The 21,181-nt window shown below is 39.0% G+C and overlaps 2 protein-coding genes across 2 annotated transcripts in view; one reads left to right on the top strand and one right to left on the bottom strand.

Moving 5' to 3' along the window:
• LOC136876221 (sperm-associated antigen 7) overlaps nucleotides 1-9,940 on the bottom strand; it is a 95,066-nt gene extending 85,126 nt beyond the window's left edge. The window contains exon 1 of the mRNA XM_067149989.2: nucleotides 9,697-9,940. Within this exon, the coding sequence (XP_067006090.1) occupies nucleotides 9,697-9,775 (79 nt within the window). The 5' untranslated portion in view covers nucleotides 9,776-9,940. The remainder of the gene's footprint in view (nucleotides 1-9,696) is intronic.
• A 168-nt stretch (nucleotides 9,941-10,108) lies between these two features.
• The window catches only part of LOC136875908 (protein ELYS), a 90,683-nt gene continuing 79,610 nt past the window's right edge, over nucleotides 10,109-21,181 (top strand). Inside the window, exon 1 of the mRNA XM_067149527.2 lies at nucleotides 10,109-10,403. The gene's annotated coding sequence lies outside the window, so the exon portion shown is untranslated. The remainder of the gene's footprint in view (nucleotides 10,404-21,181) is intronic.

Consider the following 21,181-nt stretch of genomic DNA (forward strand, 5'->3'; position numbering starts at 1 on the left):
AACCCATCATGGAAATAAGGAGAAAGGCTTGCTGAATCACATTTTAATCCTGATCAGTCCTGGAAAGAAGAATGGTCTTCTTCAAATCCTGATCAGCTGGGTTTAATTATCGATCCATGTAAAGCTCCGCCTGGTTTCAATTTACCTAGAAAGGCATGGACATCTTTAAATAGAATTAGGACAAACCACGGAAGATGCAAATTCTGGCTACACAACTGGGGAAAAGCTGATAACTCATACTGCGATTGTGACAATATTTCCCAGACCATCCAGCACGTTGTTACGGAGTGCCCATGAAGAAGATTTGAGGGAACTATTCAGGATATAAACAGTGCCACCAATGAAGTTGTGAACTGGATGAATACACTGGACATTACATTTTAATTTACCTGATCTGTAAATACTGCATATAGCTTATTGTAATATGTACATTTCCAATGTATCCTTATTTTGCCATATGAAATAATAATCACATTAGGACACTTGTCAATAAAAAATATTGACACATCTCTTACACACATGATTCAATGAATTTATATTTAAGAGCTGGACAATTTTCCTTTTAACTTGAAGCCTACTAACAGAAAGAAAATCTATAAACTTACCCTCAAGAACATTCAAAATTTCCCTATAAGCAATAATTGCCATTACATTAGGGTAAAGGAAATTTGCATCGTCATATTGTTTCAACAAAATATGAACATTTCTTAAATCACCCATATTTCCTTCAGTGCTTGACAATGCATAATGGCATTCCAAATGGGGTAACTTGGAACACAACCAGCCACACACATATGCATTTTCTTGAATGAAATCAAAACCCACAGATCACACTTACAACAACACATCAGCACTGAAGGTTAACTGCTGCACTATACAATAAAATAAGATTATATTTTAAACCAATTAAAATATGGATTGCACAGATCAGAAATGTTGGAAGTACTATACAAATCTCTTTGTAACTGGAAGAATATCTATGTAAACAAAATATTTACTTACATTTTCTTGTCACGAGGGAAATGGAAGAAAGACCACAAGTCTTTCTGCACTTCATAGTCATTGCAGCCAAACACAGCAAATATCTTTCCACTCATACTGAGAGGAGATATAAAGGAATGACACACGCTACTATTTCCTTATGTCAACTTAATGCAAACACATAAATAACACCAAAAACTTCACAAACAAATACACATGCTCTTATGACAGAATCAGTAACTCCCAGGTCACTCCGGTAGATAGAGCTCTAATCGCTGTCCCTCGATATCTCGCAGAGTGTCGCGTATTGTCTCTACTGTATTTGATCATAGGTAACTTGTGTAATGAATTGTGCAACCTCTCTGCAAGTCTGAGGTAGTGTTGGCCTGCCTCTTGATGTCTTAGATAGTAGTTATAGAATATTTAGGGATGTGGTTGTCCCTCACAGGAGTATAGCAAAGTAGCACAGTTCTTTTTAAAAGAACGACCAATTTGCTGCATGCGTACCCGCCCGAAGGTTAACTCTGTTCCATGTTTAACAGTAAATGTTGATGTGAAAATTTATCAGGTGGTGGTGGTAATTTTTGTTTTAAGAGAAAGTACAACTTGGCAACGAATGTCTGTTAGTAATAATTTAAAAAAGAAAACAAGGCTGATCCTTTGAAGAATGGAGAGATCTGCTAAAAAACAAATGATGTGAAAATGGTGAATTTCCCTAGGCCTCGTAAACCTAATACTGTTGGGGTTGGAAAAGAACAAGAACTGACCAAGGAAAATCGCAAGTGAGGAACCAGTGGAAGACACAGCTGGGGTCCCAGGATGCGAGTTACCTTCGATGAGGCAGGAGATATTGTAGATGTATTCTACTGCCCTCATCCATGCATACAGCCAGCATGTTTTTCATGCGAGGATCTAGGAAATGTTTTCATTCCCTGGGCCAACTAGAAGGTAGCACCCTATCTCTGACCAGGAGATCATGCAGTCAATGATGAAGCTGATTCATAACAGAAATTCCAGATGTTAGTGATCATCAGTTTTGTGTAAGCCTATGTGAAAGCAGATATTTTACATTATTAAGGGGACTGTGGCAGTGTAATGGAAATTCGCATTGATATAGATGTCTTAGAATTGAAAACAGGTTAGCTTCATACGATGGCACTTACTGGAGCGAGTGTTAAGCCAAAGTCAGCATCAAGATTCAAACCTACAATATGCTAACAGATATACTTCCCAATACTGAACAAAATATGATTTTTTTTTTTTTTTTTTAAATCTGAAAGTTTTAGGCCTAATCCATATGTGGCTAGTCAAGTTTGACTAAATCTTCTAGGTAGGACCTCCTCCTGAAAGGAAGTTCTATCTGCAAAAAAGTCCATTCTTGCAGCCAGCTTTACGTTTTCATGTGGTGTTGCATAAGAATGCTGAAGGTGAGATGGGTAGACTGGATCATGAATGAAGAGATACTGAATTGAACTGATGAGAGGAGAATGATTGGAGGTGACCCTTCCGTAGGTGGGTCGGCATTCGGAACCCTAGGTAAAGATTCAAAAGTACTGTTTTACAATACCTGAAGTAGCAGAGAGGTATTTTACAGATACACCAGGACTTGTTTAGCTGGTTTGAGGGAAGTGTAGGTGGTATGACTGGTAGGGGTAGACCAAGGTATGAATATGACAAGCAGATCAGAGTGGATGTAAAGTTATGAAGAAATGAAAAGGTTAATACTGAATACGGTGGCATGGAGGGCAGCATCAAACCAATCTGTGGACATGACCCAAACAAACAAACAAACAAACAAACAAACAAACAAACAAACAAACATAACATAACATATTTAAAATTGAGCTCACTAAGTTTACATGGAATATTTTAGTTCATGTAATAACTATTTACTAAAAGTTACTACTTCCTATTCTGGATAACTGCAACTGAAAGTTATGGCATTAAAAGAGGATTACATTTACTGGTAGGGAAAAGTAATTAGCAATGATTTAAAAAAAAAAAAAAAAATCCAGCTATCGTAATGAACACATAAGCCTATGCTAGAACAGATAAATTGTTGCATCAAAAGGAAATAAAGTTGCCTGCATTTTTTTTAAAAAGAACATTAGTCTAACCATGCTCTTAAAGAGAAAGGAAGAGGGGAAAGAAAGGTGTGTCAAGTATGATTTTAATTTGATTTGTGGAGTATTCGCATGCTTTAAATGCCTGTTATAATACGATAGATTTCAGAACTGTTTTCTTTCTCCAGTTTGAGATATCAATTGTAGCATACGCCATTGGTGTACACAAACATTTCCATAAAAGTAACGGAAATGTCGAGAAGGAAATAAAACAATTCACTGAAGACTATTTTCCCCTGCCAGTAAGTTTAATCATCAATAGGCTACTTGTTCCATCACAAGACTTTTGTCACACACACATACGCGCTGAATGACTATTCTTTGTTTACTTCTCACAGAGGATGAAGCCGGGCAGTGCACAAGGCTGCCAACCTCTATACTTAGGAATTAAGGGGTGATGGTGGTGGTGAATTAAAATATTTTTCTTGCTGTGTGGATGGTCAGGGTAGGGCCTGGACAAGACCAATGATATGGGTACGAGCAAAGAGAGTCTGGAGCTAGAGCTACGAGGCTTCTAGTTTCCTGTAGAAACACCCTTGGTCTGTACTGGTTAGGATAGGGCCTGGACGAGTTTCTTGCCATCTGGACGGTTAAGATAGGGCCTGGACAAGAACAGTGCAATTGGACAAGCAATAGTTCTGTGAAACAGCCTTAGGCCTCTACTTCCCTGTGGAAACTCCATTGGTCTGTACTGCTTACTATCTGCGCACTTTTTAGTGATAGATTTACACCCTAGTGCTGAAGTGGTCGACTTTGGTTATCTTTGAGATTCGTATTGGCGACCTTTGAAACACAAACTAAGAATCGCTTATCATCGCTGTGCGACATCTGGCATACACTTTAAGTACTCGTACTGTTGTTGTTTACACAGCAAAGCCAAACTATAGAATTCATGCTAGGAACAGAAAGTGATGGAACCAACCAGAGAGAAAAATATTTTGGATGTGGTGCTGATAAAACCAGATGAGCTCTATAGGGAAACTGAAGTAATAGATGGTATTAGTGATCATGAAGCTGTTTTTGTGGTAGTTAAAAATAAATGTGATAGAAAGGAAGGTCTTAAAAGTAGGACTGTTAGACAGTACCATATGGCTGATAAAGCAGGTATGAGGCAGTTTCTAAAAAGTAACTATGATCGGTGGAAAACGGTAAATAAAAATGTAAACAGACTCTGGGATGGGTTTAAAGAAATTGTTGAGGAATGCGAAAACAGGTTTGTACCTTTAAGGGTGGTAAGGAATGGTAAAGACCCACCTTATTATAACAGAGAAATAAAGAGACTAAGAAGGAGGTGCAGACTGGAAAGAAATAGAGTTAGAAATGGCTGTGGAAGTAAGGAGAAATTGAAGGAACTTACTAGAAAATTGAATCTAGCAAAGAAGGCAGCTAAGGATAACATGATGGCAAGCATTATTGGCAGTCATACAAATTTTAGTGAAAAATGGAAGGGTATGTATAGGTATTTTAAGGCAGAAACAGGTTCCAAGAAGGACATTCCAGGAATAATTAATGAACAAGGGGAGTGTGTATGTGAGGATCTTCAAAAGGCAGAAGCATACCTGCCAACTTTTAGAACCCAAAAATAGGAAGATTTTTTAATTCTTGGATTTCATCACGTATATTTCACCACAGTCTACGTGAAAATAGGTCAGGATAAAAGGCATACATACCTACAGTTACAATGCGAATTGATCATTAAATTTAAAATCTTAAACTACGAAAACATAAAAATGGTTACAAGAAAATGTACCTAATCACTCTCATTTATAACACTTACATACGAATAATAATATTTATGTCACACCGACACACACAAAATCCATAATACCATATTTTCTCGCGTAATTAATGCACTTTTTTTGACGAAAAATACAGGCGAAAACTGCGGATGCGTAAATTATTCACGGAATTCAGATCTTTACAAATTATTTATAATTCATTTACGTTTAAAAGATACATCAAATATAATATAAAGACAATTGGTTCAACTCATTTGCGATTATCGTCATACAGCGTAAAATTCCGGCGTGAGATTTTTTCTGAAAAGTCAAATAGGGTACATCAGGTAAGTTAGACACGTGGGTTTCAAGTACCGACACTAGAAAATATTCTTCTCATTACGAGCTGAAAATACGACCTGAATGGCATACCGAAAAAAAAAAAGAAAACTATCCAACACGAGAAGGGCCGGGCATCGAAGAAGGGACCCTGCTACACTACCCCAAAGCGTTCGTATCTAATCTTGTACGAGTGACGTGTCCATCCATCCTTTCTGTTGAATACGAACGTGGATCACTCGCGGAAATTTTGCTTTAGGGTTTAGGCATTGTTTTTCGTTTTAGAACAATGTAAGGTGTAACCTTTCTGCCATCAGCAAGCATTGCAGTACATCGTTGTTTTTGGCTTCCGATAGCGCGTACGATAACACTATATGTTCCTTTCTTATCGATTCTTCGACTTTGTGGCGTACGGAAACTGATTGGCGTCTGACGTGCGGTTCCTATAAAGGGAGATCAAATATTCCTTCATTTCACGCTTCTCAATCACAAAGCGATGACAATGGTTGAAATCATTCATCATTTTTTGGCATAATGTTGTTCTTCGTCGAAGAGAAAGTTCATTTCTCTTCAGAAAATTAATCAAGCCTCGGCTAACCTTCAAATCCGAGACACTGATTCCATGTGCCGCGGCTATTTCTCATTCTTTAAAATACAGCATTTCGTGAGAAACGGCTTATCCAACATTGCCCAACAAAATCATATATTTAAGCAGATAATCTTCTACTTGCAGAAACTTGCCGCTTTTTGGTCCGCGAAATGCTTTGGGAGACTTGTTGGCCGCTTGAAGTGCACTTCTGTTACGGCGGTAGCGTACGTTTCATTTGGACACTGAATACTTGCTGCCTGCTGCTCTATTCCCGTATGTTGCGACGTAAATGATCACCGCGAGTTTGTATGATGCAGTATTACTGGAATACTGCGTACTGACAAACAATTTTGAGATCACAGAAGGTCCCGTACCCGAACACTCGCAAAACTAGTGCAGTGGGATTTCCTGACGGCTAATAACAGCAAGTTGCCCTGTGTGTGGAATGCCTGCTTCGCGATAGGAAGCCTGCTACTTGAGTAGTTGGCATCTTTATTTCGAAACGCATCCGGAGCTGAGTGATGGATGTTCGAAGTTGTGGGTGCGTCAAATAAGTGAACATTTCTTTTTCTCCACTTTGGACCCAAAATTATTGGGATGCGTAAATTATGCAAGGGCGTTAATTACGCGAAAAATACGGTAGTTTCCCTTAGACGGTAAAATGAACGGAAATTTATAGGTATCTCTGAACACTTGGAGATAACGTTTGTTATATTTTTTGGCCATAACGAGAAAAGAAAATGCCAGAAACTGTCACCGACAAGAACCCCCTTAAAAACATTAAATTCATTAAAATTATGCACTTAAATACGCGAAACTACCACATGCAAAACAATTCAATATGTCCCATACATTATTAACAAACGACTTTGACAGAGAGGGGAAAAAACACGTAGCCTACCACTCCGACGAAACTGCGCACGGAAAAGATGTCAACAGCGCGCGAACAGCACAATAAACTCGTTCTTTCGTCCCGATTAACTGAGTCGCTAGCCCGCGCTAGCCTCTTGCTTGCAGGACGATTGGCGCCCCGAATCCCCAGCCGCATAAAGCGCGCACGCTGTTGTGGTGTGCAGGAAACACGATACACGGAGGCGACGGACGAAACACTCACGAAATAAAGCAACAAATAAATACGCTTGAAAATAAGGTTTCGTAAATTACACAAGTACGAAAGAATTTATCCTTTATCGAAGGGGAAGAGTATTGGCGGTACTAGAGGTTATATTAGTCAAAAATCGGAAAATCGGAAGACGAGTTAAAAACCGGAAAGTTTCCGGGTAAATCGGAAGGGTTGGCAGGTATGCAGAAGTATTCAGTCAGCAGTATGTCAAGATTGTTGGTTACAAGGTTAATGTCGAGATAGAGGAGGAGACTAAGGCCAAAGAAGTAAAAAAAAATACATATGATAACAATGACATTTACAATAAGATACAAAAGTTGAAAACTAGAAAAGCGGCTGGAATTGATCAGATTTCTGGGGATATACTAAAGACAATGGGTTGGGATATAGTACCATATCTGAAGTACTTATTTGATTATTGTTTGGCCGAAGGAGCTATACCAGATGAATGGAGAGTTGCTATAGTAGCCCCTGTGTATAAAGGAAAGGGTGATAGATATAAAGCTGAAAATTACAGGCCAGTAAGTTTGACGTGCATTGTATGTAAGCTTTGGGAAGGCATTCTTTCTGATTATATTAGACATGTTTGTGAAATTAATAACTGGTTCGATAGAAGGCAATTCGGTTTTAGGAAAGGTTATTCCACTGAAGCTCAACTTGTAGGATTCCAGCAAGATATAGCAGATATCTTGGATTCTGGAGGTCAAATGGACTGTATCACGATTGACATGTCTAAAGCATTTGATAGGGTGGATCATGGGAGACTACTGGCAAAAATGAGTGCAATTGGACTAGACAAAAGAGTGACTGAATGGGTTGCTATATTCTAGAAAATAGATCTCAGAGAGTCAGAGTAGGTGAAGCTTTGTCTGACCCTGTAATAGTTGAGAGGGGAGTTCCTCAGGGCAGTGTTATCGGACCTTTATGTTTTCTTATATATATAAATGATATGAGTAAAGGAGTGGAATCGGTGGTAAGGCTTTTTGCGGATGATGTTATTCTCTATAGAGTGATAAATAAGTTACAAGATTGTGAGCAACTGCAATGTGACCTCGAAAATATTGTGAGATGGAAGCAGGCAATGGTATGTTGATGAACGGGGCTAAAAGTCAGGTTGTGAGTTTCACAAATAGGAAAAGTCCTCTCAGTTTTAAGTACTGCGTTGATGGGGTGAAAGTTCCTTTTGGGGATCATTGTAAGTATCTAGGTGTTAATATAAGGAAAGATCTTCACTGGGGTAATCACATAAATGGGATTATAAATAAAGGGTACCGATCTCTGCACATGGTTATGAGGGTGTTTAGGGGTTGTAGTAAGGATGTAAAGGAGAGTGCATATAAGTCTCTGGTAAGACCCCAACTAGAGTATGGTTCCAGTGTATGGGACCCTCACCAGGATTACCTGATTCAAGAACTGGAAAAAATCCAAAGAAAAGCAGCTCGATTTGTTCTAGGTGATTTCCAACAAAAGAGTAGCGTTACAAAAATGTTGCAATGTTTGGGTTGGGAAGAATTGAGAGAAAGAAGAAGAGCTGCTCGACTAAGTGGTATGTTCACAATTAAGTATTTATTTATTTTCCACCTAGTCGAGCTGTCAGCGGAGAGATGGCGTGGATTGACATTAGTAGACGAATAGGTTTGAATGGCGTCTATAAAAGTAGGAAAGATCACAATATGAAGATAAAGTTGGAATTCAAGAGGACAAACTGGGGCAAATATTCACTTATAGGAAGGGGAGTTAGGGATTGGAATAACTTACCAAGGGAGATGTTCAATAAATTTCCAATTTCTTTGAAATCATTTCGGAAAAGGCTAGGAAAGCAACAGATAGGGAATCTGCCACCTGGGCGACTGCCCTAAATGCAGATCAGTATTGACTGATTGAACACGTTTCGCAACGGGGAATGTTATATAGTATTATATATTGTGTGTGTGACACAGTTGTTTGCTTAAAATAATAAAGGTTTATAAAATTCATATCGATCGATCATATTATCGATTCAATTCAGATTTCATTTCCATTCAGTTGGCAGTATTAACGGAACACTTCTTACTTCTCCAACGAGTACAAAAATCTATCACTAAAAAGTGCGCATACTATAGGGTAGGGCCTGTATTTTCTTGCTGTGCGGATGGTTAGGGTAGGACCTGGGGAAGTTTCTTGTCGTGTGGATGGTTAGGATAGGGCCTGGACAAGAACAGTTATATGCGCACAAGCAAAGGCGGTCTGGGGGCGCAAACCCCCAGGTTAGAGCCTTGAAGCGGCCTTAGACCTCTACGGTTCCTGGACATCACAACGAACACATCTCTCCTCTGACACTCATTCCATGTAAGATGCCATTACGAGCTCGATAGCTGCAGTTGCTTAAGTGCGGCCGGTATCCAGTAATCAGGAGATAGTGGGTTCGAACCCCACTGTCGACAGCCCTGAAGATGGTTTTCCATTTTCACGTCAGGCAAATGCCGGGGCTGTATCTTAATTAAAGCCATGACCGCTTCATACCCATTCCTAGGCCTTTCCTATCCCATCGTCGCCATAAGACATATCATTGATTTCTACTTACTTGTAATGTTACAAACATCTTGTGACAAGGTGTCAGTTTTTACCACCATTAAAGCCAGAATGAGGCAGAATTATACGGACATTGATTGTCTCCCTCTTTCTTTAACTGCTAAGGAGAAACTAACCTCCTATTAATGAAGCTACAACCAACTTCACCTCATTTCGTTGGAAACAACAAAAATCTACTTATTTAAGAAATTTGAATGTTACAAAAAAGGAATATAATTTCACAGATTATACCATTCATGCATTTTAACTCACTTTTCATCAAAACCTTCTGTTTGTCACTCACTGACGGAGGTTTGTCCATTGAATTTAAAATTGACCCTAACAAATCCATCTTTCGCCAGCAGTATAATATTTTGGCAATAAATATTTTTCCTTTGATCACCTTCTTTTCTTTCCACACTCCTGTCACTGTCAGTAATCTAAGATAAATTTCTTGAACTACAAACGAATACGATATCTACTGTATTCGCTACAAATCCATTACTAAAAAAAAAAAAAAAAGTCTAAACAACAGCGCTAAACGGACAGCACTTGTTTTCAAGAGATTTTCGACGCTCATTTGTAACAGTACAATCTTGTTGTGCGCTCAACTATTGTTTCTATTGGCTGAAAGTAAAAGGAGTTGAACTAACCAATAAGAATAAATTATGGGGAGGGAAGAAAATGCGTTTTAGATACGATGCCGCTTGTGCAGTGACGATAAATTTACAATTTTCATCTTTTCAATGATAATGTCATCGATTTTTGCTATCGAATGATTTGTTGTAATGACCTGGATTTAGAAGTATTATGTACGAGTGTGGAAATCGGTTATTCATTCATTAGTGACATTTACTTTCGTAACATGGTATTCTTCATCGCGCATATATTTATGCAGTGTTCAAACCACGTGTGTGACTAACAGGCTGCTAAAACTTTGGGATTTATTTGTATGTAATACTTTTAACGCTAGATATCAGGTTCGTACGTTTGATAATGTTTAAGGTATTTACATAATCTCACCTAACCTCACACGAGTAGGTTATCTTGAACTGTATGCGTATATTGTGTATTTTTTTTCGATAGAAATTTTCAATAAATGTTCTGCATGACCTTCAGAATGAACAGATGTGAAAACTTTTAATGTACATGTAATAAATATGCTTATGCTTAATTCATAAAAGTAGTTTAAGTTTATAACGTAACCATGTAATTAATTGGCGCATTAACATTTTACGACATTACTTAAAATAACGTTTGGAACTTTGCTTATTTATTCAACGGGTGGGTTTTGATTACTGTGTAGAAGCATAATAAATGCATTGGATCAAATTTTTAGTAGAGATTGTTGTTGTTTGAATCATCAGTCTATAGACTGGTTTGATGCAGCTTCCATGCCACTCTATCCTGCGCTAACCTTTTCATTTCTACGTAACTATTGCATCCTACATCTGCTCTAATCTGCTAGTCATATTCATACCTTGGTCTACCCCTACCGTTCTTACCACCTACACTTCCTTCAAAAACAAACTGAACAAGTCCTGGGTGTCTTAAGATGTGTCCTATCATTCTATCTCTTCTTTTCGTCAAATTTAGCCAAATCGATCTCCTCTCACCAATTCGATTCAGTATCTCTTCATTCGTGATTCGATCTATCCATCTCACCTTCAGCATTCTTCTGTAACACCACATTTCAAAAGCGTCTATTCTCTTTCTTTCTGAGCTAGTTATTGTCCATGTTTCACTTCCATACAATGCCACGCTCCACACGAAAGTCTTCAAAAACATCTTTCTAATTCCGATATCAATGTTTGAAGTGAGCAAATTTCTTTTCTGTATCAAATAATAATACTGCACATTTTGCAGTAGAGTACTGGTAAGTCATTCAGATGTACAAAACTCTGTTAAAGCTCTCGCTAGTTGTTTGCAGCACTTGGTTGCGATGTCTATTGCACATTTCACAAACCTAGTCGATGTCTGGTCATGCGTATTTTGTGGTTGAAGCCATGGTCTGCAAAGCATTTCACAATTTGCCTCCATCACAACCGGTGACATGATTTTTTATTCTTTTCTTGCAAAGCAGTAGTCCAGAGGTTTTTATAACAGGAAACAACCTCTTCGCTGAACAGTTACACACCGCCGCTGACAGGTTCATTCTGAACGCAGCTGTTCTTTAAGATATACCGGTAATTCGTCTAGCTGAAGAATACACCCACGGTATCCCTTGCCTGTCGTAAGAGGCGACTAAAAGGGGCGACCAAGTCATGATAAAATTAGAACCATGGTACTACTTGTGATTTGTACCATTACGTGAGGAACACCCTGGGTAGACATTACTTACGTTTAATACCACCATGTGAGGAACACCATGGATCTACGTTACCTGGGGGTAGTAGCCTTATATGAGAAACACCACGGGTATGGGCGTTGCCTTTGGTTAGTACCATCATGCGTATCCCACCAAGGCGCGGGTGCAGGCACTCTGCTGCGCGGACTATTGTCGAGGCGAGAAAAGGTGCCGTACACTGTGCTGGAATGTTTTAGTTCCCCTGTGTTCAGAATGGGTCTGCATTATCTATGAGTATTACCACTATATGAAGAACACCATGGGTTTACTTTGCCTCTGATTAGTACCACTACGTGAGGAACACCACAGGTTTGGCTGTTGCCCGTGATTAGTCCCACTATGTGAGGACACCATGGGTCTGTGTAGCCTGTGGGTGGTACCAAAATGTGTGATATGCCGTGGGTTTGCATTGCCTATGATTAGTACCACCAGGTTAGGGGCACTAGGAGTATACGTGGCCTGTGATTTGTCCCGCTATGTGAGGAACACCATGGGTCTGTGTTGCCTGCGAGTGGTGCCATTATGTGCGACACACCATGGGTCTGCATTACCTGTCATTAGTACCACCATGTGACGAACACCACGAGTCTACTTTACCTGTGATTACTACCACTATAGGAGGAACACCCTGGTTCTGCTTTACCAGTCATTAGTACTATTACGAGGGGCCGGTGACCTGGATTTTGGACCCTTTCATCTCAGAAAAGAAGGCATTGTGAATTGGATCCATTCATTGTTTTGGATTCATGATCATTTTATCAATGTCATTCTATACTTCAGTCAGTGGATACAGTTTGAAGTTAGGCCCCTTTAAACAGCAAATAATCATCAATTTGTCTAGCTTGTTTCTTACTGGAACATCAAAAGCTTCATTGGAGTTAGCTTTGTGTCTTTGTTCACAGTACCTTGCAACAACATTTCAAGGTCGATACATTCACTTTCCATGTGCATTTAGCTTGTCCAACCTTGTAAGCTTAGACAGAAAACCATATTTTTATTTTAAAGTGAAGAGTATGCTTTTGTTGTTCTCTAAATGATTACGTAGATTAGCGGTTATTTTTGTAGAAAACGAGCCTTCTGTTATATCGAACCCAAAAATCTACCGGATAAACGGAACACAGGTGTTGGCCTTTCATTTCCCACAGTCTTAAAACTCTATTTACATTGTGTTTTTTTTTTTTTAACAGTCAATCTCAGATCAAAGAGTACCAAACTGGTGGGTGCATTCCATGTAGTCTCTGGATGTAAGGTGCGTTCCATTTAGTCTGTGAATGTTACATACCTCCAACATTTTGGTTTTCTTTATCCGCCTGTTAACAGAAAACCAAAATGAACCAATAAAAAAAAAAAAAAAAATAATCTGACAATCATTTCGCCTACACAGTTTAACTAGACAAGAGCTTATCACAAAACTTATGTCTTATATCATGTAGGGAGTTTCACCAAACGTCCACGTTTCGCTTTCACTTCTGTGTTTTTTTTTTTGCAGAAACAACACTTTCATCCTCATTATCTCCCATCATTTCATCATTTTCCACTGGTAAGGTATCCTGCGATGAAGTCATCTCCAGCGGGTACAAATGTTGAATGGGCCTGGAATTCACTAGACTCCACATCGCATAGGACAGTCAAAGCCTCTTTATCTTCAACAACTTCTTGACCATTTGAACAATCCTCTCCCCAAGAACAGGACAAATCTTCTCAAACGTACTCTCTTTTCCCCTCGAGGTGCATTCCAAGCCACGTAGTTCAAATCTGGCTCCTGAATGTAGTTTCACAGATTTCTCAACAAATTAGGTTGTTTCCTCCTCTGAATCAAGGGATGTTATGCACTTGAGCCCAAATACAACTCGTCGATATTGGAATATCTTGAATTTCTTCATGGAGGAGTCCTCCCACTATAGGAATCTCAAGAAATCTCTGTCTGAAGGAGCAACAGAAATTTGTTGGAAAGCTGTTTTTATGTCCAAAATTACTCCAATTTCACAACGGTAAAATCTGACCAGAATACACAATAAACAAAGAAAACAATAACATCCACCTTTTTCAATACTATATATTACGTGAAAATTTCTATATTTCTGTTAAATCATCACGTTTATAAACTTTTAGTACCCGTTTCGACAAAATGGTATGTCATCATGACCAGAATAGGTGGAATTTGTTCCAGCAGATTTGGTCCTTTCTCCAGGCACTCATTCAGAGATGGACTTTCCTTCCCCTGGCAGGAGGCATCAAACACGGGTCTTAACGGTGTGGTTGAAATTTCTTTGAATTTTTCTGTGAGGTAAATAGTGACATTTATTTCCAGTGTCTTGACTGGGTACCTCTTCAATCACCTCTTCTTGAAGCCAATCCTGAAACACAGCATTGTTGTGGAGAACGCTACTTAGGCCTACACCTTTTGCGAATAATTGATTTCCAGCAGAAGGAGGACAGTGTTTTGTTCTATGTTATGTAGTTTCCTTGCTTGAAGTTTTGAAGATGGTGTTGAATTGTATTAATAAAATTGTGTTAAAGTAAATTATTTGTTATTGTATAGAACAATTGTATTCCTGATACTTGTTGCCGCTCAACAGTTTGTTAGTCGTTGTCCTGCACCTCTTCTCAGCAATTTCCATATTGTCGTGGAGCTCCTGAGATCCTCATTCCATGGTAAATGGACTTCGTAACAGCCATCCTCGTCGATTGAGGCAGTCTTCTTAAAATGATACAATGTAGCCATTTCTGTTTCTTTATTTTATGTTTTCTCAGCAGGATCCCTAATTTTCAGGGTATCCAACTTCCATAAATCAGTAATCACAGGTTTAAAGCCAATATTGAAGTTACCATCATGCTGGACGGGTCAGAGAGAATGTTCCCCATAACAACCCACCCAAGTTGAGTCTCAACAGCCACTGGTCCACATCCCCTGTGTTTTATTCTTCCTGTAAGAAGTGTTCCGTAGGTGTCCGCTTCTAAAAGAAGTTCAATTTCAGGCATCCCTTCTCCAGAATGAGAGCGACCGTTTGGATTCTAGGGATAGTACCATAAATAATCGGCTGATGCAGTACAGGGATCATACATATGTACCTGCCATCTAAACTGCTCAGCTGTACTTGATAATTAAAATGTAGATGCCCTTTTGATTCAGTTCCTCCAAACAAAGCATGAATCATGTTTTCAGATCCTGACGGTTCCAGTCCGATGGTATTTACTAGTTTCTTTAATATATTTGATCGTTGTGATCCACTATCTATGAGTGCTCTTACTACCTGATCCCCTTTCCTTCCTGTGATCTTCAGCAACAAGGTCTGCAGAAGAACATCCTGGTTACAGTTTTGGTTACCCAAGGTAGCACTAGCACCTTCTTTTTCATGGTGTTTCTCCTGCATTTTTCCTTGGAAATCATTGAAGGTAAAGTTGGGCACATTAGAATAACATAACATGTTTCTTTCCACAGACGTGACACAGTACGCTACCCTTACAAAACTTAGCAACATGACCAGGTCTCAAGCAATGAAAACACGACCCTGCTTTGATCAAAATATTCTTTCTTTCCACTAGTCATCTTCTGCGCCTTGAAGCACTCTTTGCTCTAATGAGATTTTCCGCAGAATACACATACATTTCTGTGATCTTTAATGTCTCCTGTAAATAGACTATTAGCAGTGGCCATGTTTTTCACTTCGTATAACTTAGGTTTCTGCTTTGTAGGCTTCTGATTTACTGTATTAAATCCTCATTGGGCAAGTGCTACCCTCTGTTCACCTTCCACTTCATTCTTGAGAACTAAAGTTGGTCGTGAGAGTTTGCCGCAGTATAAATCCTATGTCTATCTTACTGTATTAGCAGCGTTGGTCTGTCTGGAGTTCCTACTCCTCCTGTTGTAACCCCAACATACGCTGTTTTTAGAATTTTATGACAAATTTTCTTTTGGACAAGATTTTAAATTTGTTTACAATGATTTTAACATGTGTTGTATATGTCATGTCCCAACATCATATTTTATAATTACTATTCCTTAGTGTTAATACCATAAGAAATCACAGTTCAATTTTTGTAAACTATAAATGTCAATGTCCTCTAAACAATGTTTGTTTTAAGATTAAATTAATAAGGCTGATGATGTCCAATAAAGAAGGGCGAAACACGTCCCCATAAAATTTAGAATTTCTATGTTTATTTAACTACATAACGTGGTACTATTTGTATTGAATAGGTGGGGTAATAAATATACTCCTGTTGTAAACTAAGTGAGGTCTCTGTTTTCAATACGGAACAAAAATGAGAGTGATGGTGTGTAATGTTAGTTATATTAGTAAATTCATACACACCTGTCTTGCACAGGATCCAAGAAAAGTACACGTGAGCGATGAGCTTATGTGAGAGTCTTGAGGGAAATGTTAACTGATTGGGCGGGTTTTGAAAAATAGTGAAATCTTTCAAGATTGCATGTTGTTAAAGTTTGTACATAATAATAAATAATAAATTTATTCAATTAGTTTTTAAGTCCATGTTACATCCAATGATTCTACGTATTTGTATATACACTTCTTGCACACCATTTACGGTACCAGGACCGCCTCCATCTGGTCCATCATTGCAAGTCCTCCGTCCACAACTCGCTATCCAAGTTGCCTCATCTGAAGTCGATTAGCACACTCTCACATTTTCTTTTTAGTACAATGGTCTGTAGGTAGGCCTGTAGCTGTTTGCTCACTTCCAATTTGTCCATGTGCTTCTTGAACAAGTTTGTAACTAGCCCGTCCGACGTTATTACCACAGGGACCATCATCACCTTGGCCCCATTGTACATAAGTGAGAGTTCGTTGGCTAGCATCTCGTACTTTCTTCCTTTAGTGGTTTCAGTCTATTTTAGGATATTTTTGTTTGTGATTCCAACTTCAATTAATAGGATTTCATTCTTTACAAGGTCATGTATCATCAGATCTGGTTTATTGTGTTCAATGCGAAGCTCAGTCTGTATGATGTCTGACTTTATTCTAATCCGCTGATTGGATATGACATTTTCAACTTTATAGTTCTTTATTTTCTTAGAATTATTCAGCCCATACTTTTTGGTGAACATGAAATGCAAGCATCTGACAACATCATTGTGGCGTTTCTTGTAGTCCAAATTAAGCATTCGTCCACATTGTGTTGCCAGGTGATCTAGTATCTTATTGCCCTGGTTGCAGTGTGGGCACCTCTGGAATATACTCCCATGACTAAAGAAGGTGTTTCTGTCTTGTATCTTACAGAACATTCCTTCTTCCTGTGGAGATATATTCCCCCTCTTTAGCCATAACGATGACTGTTTTACGTCAACAAATTTCTCCTGTTGTTCACGGAACAATGTGGAATGCATTGACTTAGCCATGATTCGATCCATTCGCATCTGTTTTTGTTTCTGCTTAACTACTTTTACCGTGACATCGTTTCCTTCCTCAATTAGGTACTTCCGTTTCAAATGTTCTTCAATCAGTCCAAGATGGCTTGCATTTCTTCTTTCACTTTCTGCGATAAACTTTGTTCTTGTGTTTGTTGCCAAATATTTACATAGTTCTAGCAAAATCAATTCGGCCTTCTCAGAAATATTTTGTAGTCCTCTTCCTAACTCATGTCTTTTCAGGTACAGTCGTTCCATATTACCTGCTGTTCTGACGATATTATGATCTCTGAAGATTCCTCTCACCTTCAGATCAATGTTGTTAAATTCTTCGTGCTCGTACGGGATCAGGCCAATATAATAGTTAATAGCTGACAACGCATACTCATTTATTGCTGCAAACAGGTTTCTCGCGTTCAACTTTGTTTGGCATACATTTGTTACCTGTGATTCGATCTTCTTGGCTATGATAACTTTATTCTCGGGTTTAATTACATTTCTCGAGTCTTCTAATATTCCTAGGTATTTGTATCCTTCCACGTCATTTACCTTCTCTCCAAAGATATGGTTCGAATTGATATTGTTCGCTGACTTTTGCTGATTGATTGTAAAACCCATGTTGTTGAGACATTGATTCGTCTACTGGCTCAGCTCGTTCAATGTCTGCACATCTTTGGCGGACAATTTAATGTCATCGATGGAAATGAGGTGGTTGCACTCAATTCTTCCATGTTCATCTGCTTGGATCTTCTCGCAGTTCTTATTTAAAATTCTGCTTAACGATTCCATAGCAATTACGAACAACTTGGATGATAGAGCATCTCCTTGTAATATTTCTCTGTTTATTTTCACGTCACCGACGACTTTATTTCCACATATTAATGTTCTGTGTTTGTCAAGTGTTCTATTGACAAATTTAATGATGTTTTCTGGCATATGTATCTTCCGTAGGCATTCAATTAGGTATTCATGTGACGAGTCATATGCTTTCTGAATGTCAATCAATCAATCAATCAATACTGATCTGCATAAAGGGCAGTCGCCCAGGTGGCAGATTCCCTATTTGTTGTTTTCCTAGCCTTTTCCTAAATGATTTCAAAGAAATTGGAAATTTATTGAACATCTCTCTTGGTAAGTTATTCCAATCCCTAACTCCCCTTCCTAGAAATGAATATTTGCCCCAGTTTGTCCTCTTGAATTCCAACTTTATCTTCATATTGTGATCTTTCCTACTTTTATAAACGCCATTCAAACTTATTCGTCTACTAATGTCATTCCACGCCATCTCTCCGCTGACAGCCCGGAACATACCACTTAGTCGAGCAGCTCTTCTTCTTTCTCTCAATTCTTCCCAACCCAAACATTGCAACATTTTTGTAACGCTACTCTTTTGTCGGAAATCGCCCTGAACAAATCGAGCTGCTTTTCTTTGGATTTTTTCCAGTTCTTGAATCAGGTAATCCTGGTGAGGGTCCCATGCACTGGAACCATTCTCTAGTTGAGGTCTTACCAGAGACTTATATGCCCTCTCCTTTACATCCTTACTACAACCCCTAAACACCCTCATAACCATGTGCAGAGATCGGTACCCTTTATTTACAATCCCATTTATGTGATTACCCCAACGAAGATCTTTCCTTATATTAACACCTAGATACTTACAATGATCCCCAAAAGGAACTTTCACCCCATCAATGCAGTAATTAAAACTGAGAGGACTTTTCCTACTTGTGAAACTCACAACCTGACTTTAAACCCCGTTTATCAACATACCATTGCCTGCTTTCCATCTCACAACATTTTCGAGGTCACGTTGCAGTTGCTCACAATCTTGTAACTTATTTATTACTCTATAGAGAATAACATCATCCGCAAAAAGCCTTACCTCCGATTCCACTCCTTTACTCATATCATTTATATATATAAGAAAACATAAAGGTCCGATAATACTGCCTTGAGGAATTCCACCCAAGCAGTACACAATTTATTATTGTACTTTTCGTTTATGGTTTTGCTTATAGTGCTTGTTCCTTAGCGCCTTGACATCAGTTGCGTGTTCCCATTTGATTACTTGAGATAATATTGTTCACGTCACAGAAATCATTGACTATTACCATGAACACTTTTCTGATTAATTTGAATAAATTTGAAAGGCATGTAATTGGCCTCAGGAGCTGCGATATGTTTGCATTCGGGACTTTTGGAATCAAATATGTTATCCCAGCATAAAGCTCTTCATCGATCAAGTCTGGGTTTGGGATGATTTCATGGATTAGTTGTTCTAACCTCTCATGTAGTGCATACATCCTGTTAATAAAGTAATTATATACAAAATCAGGTCCTGTTGCTTTCCAGTTCGCAAGGTACTTCATACACCTGGATATGACCTCTTTTATCTTATCTCTATCCACGTCTACCTCCACTTCCGCTGGACTTAGTTCTTGGATCAATTGTTCGTAATCTTGTCTTTCATCATATTGCCAAGCGTTTCGTACAAAAGCGTTTGGTTTCTTCAAGATTAAGATTAAGTGGTCCTGAGAGTCGGGATACCAGTTGCTATGGAATGGGAGTGGGCATCTCGGACATATTCTGAGTCCTGGCCTTCCTTGTGCTCAGGCGGCTAGGACTATACAATCCACCGGTGGTCCATAACCCGTTAGAGGAGAGATCCTCACTTGGACTATGTGCAAGTAGGGTAGCATCCTGCTTCATGAATCGACCGAGCTCAGAACAGTTTAAGCAAGCCTCGGACCTATGGGAGTAACGGAGTCCCACTCCCATTTGACAGGCGAGGGACTCCTAAGAAACAACTTGGCGAATGAAATGGAACTAGATGGGGAGCTATCAATATTAATGGGGCTTATGGAAGAAAGAAAGTAGAACTGGCTGAGTCAGCAAAGAGGATGCATCTGGATGTGCTAGGAGTAAGTGATATTCGGGTAAGGGGAGATAACGAGGAAGAGATAGGAGATTATAAAGTGTACCTGACGGGTGTTAGAAAGGGAAGGGCAGAGTCTGGGGTAGGGCTCTTTATCAGGAATCACCTTCTGCAAGTAATACTCCAAGGGAAAATTAATGGAAAACGTGGTCCGGGGAGAAGTAGGACATCATGGCTCGGCAACTTGAGCCAGTGGTTTGGGGTGACAAAGCTTACTCTGTTCAGAACAGCTATGAACAAACAACAGATCATGCTACTGATCGCCAACGTTCTGCGAGGACATGGCTCATGAAGAAGAATACAAATAAATACGAAATGTAGTGTTACATTCCTATTTAAGCGGAAGCAGTACCGGTTTCTACCCCAATCCGGGTCATCATCAGCTAAATAAAATGCAAAAGACAATGCATAGGTAAGAAAGAAATTAAATATCAAGTCCCCACAAAAACAGTTCAAGAGGCAAAATAAAACAACGGGGATAGGCACTGTAAAATTCATAAGTAGAAGGTAAGTCACTTAAAAGAAGCAAGGCGCAATGTTCTGAACAGCAGCTTAGCACACGCAATGTTCGGCATTGTCTCATAATGTTTACGAGAAGCGGAGAACAGTTAAATGAGCCAGCTTGCATACACTATCAGGCGTGAAGTCACAACACAATCCAACAAATGTGAAGATCCAAAATCATGCAGAAGCCGAAGACGAGTAGCTCAATTGAAGTAAATTGCCAGCTCCCGAAGATCAGCACGACATATTCAATGTCAGGCACTGTGCTTTCAAACGCCGACTGAACTTGATGAATAGCTTAATGATCCAGTATTTGCTTCAGTCGCGAAAATGTACACATATATACAATTCAATATAATTGAAATATGTAACTAGGATCTTGTAGATTTTTTAGAACAGTTGACGTAAAAAACAATTGTGAAGCGTACATGGAAGGAGACTCACGATACTTAGATGGACAACCTATGGTAACTAAATTTGGCAAAATTGTTCAAGTGAACCAATTTAAATATTTGGGAGAAATTATTCAGCCCTCTGGTTTAAACCGCGAAGCAAATAAAGAATGAATTTCCAAATTACAGAAAGCACACAGGATCAC

Source organism: Anabrus simplex, chromosome 6, assembly GCF_040414725.1.
Source record: "Anabrus simplex isolate iqAnaSimp1 chromosome 6, ASM4041472v1, whole genome shotgun sequence".
Taxonomy (NCBI): Eukaryota; Metazoa; Arthropoda; class Insecta; order Orthoptera; family Tettigoniidae; genus Anabrus; species Anabrus simplex.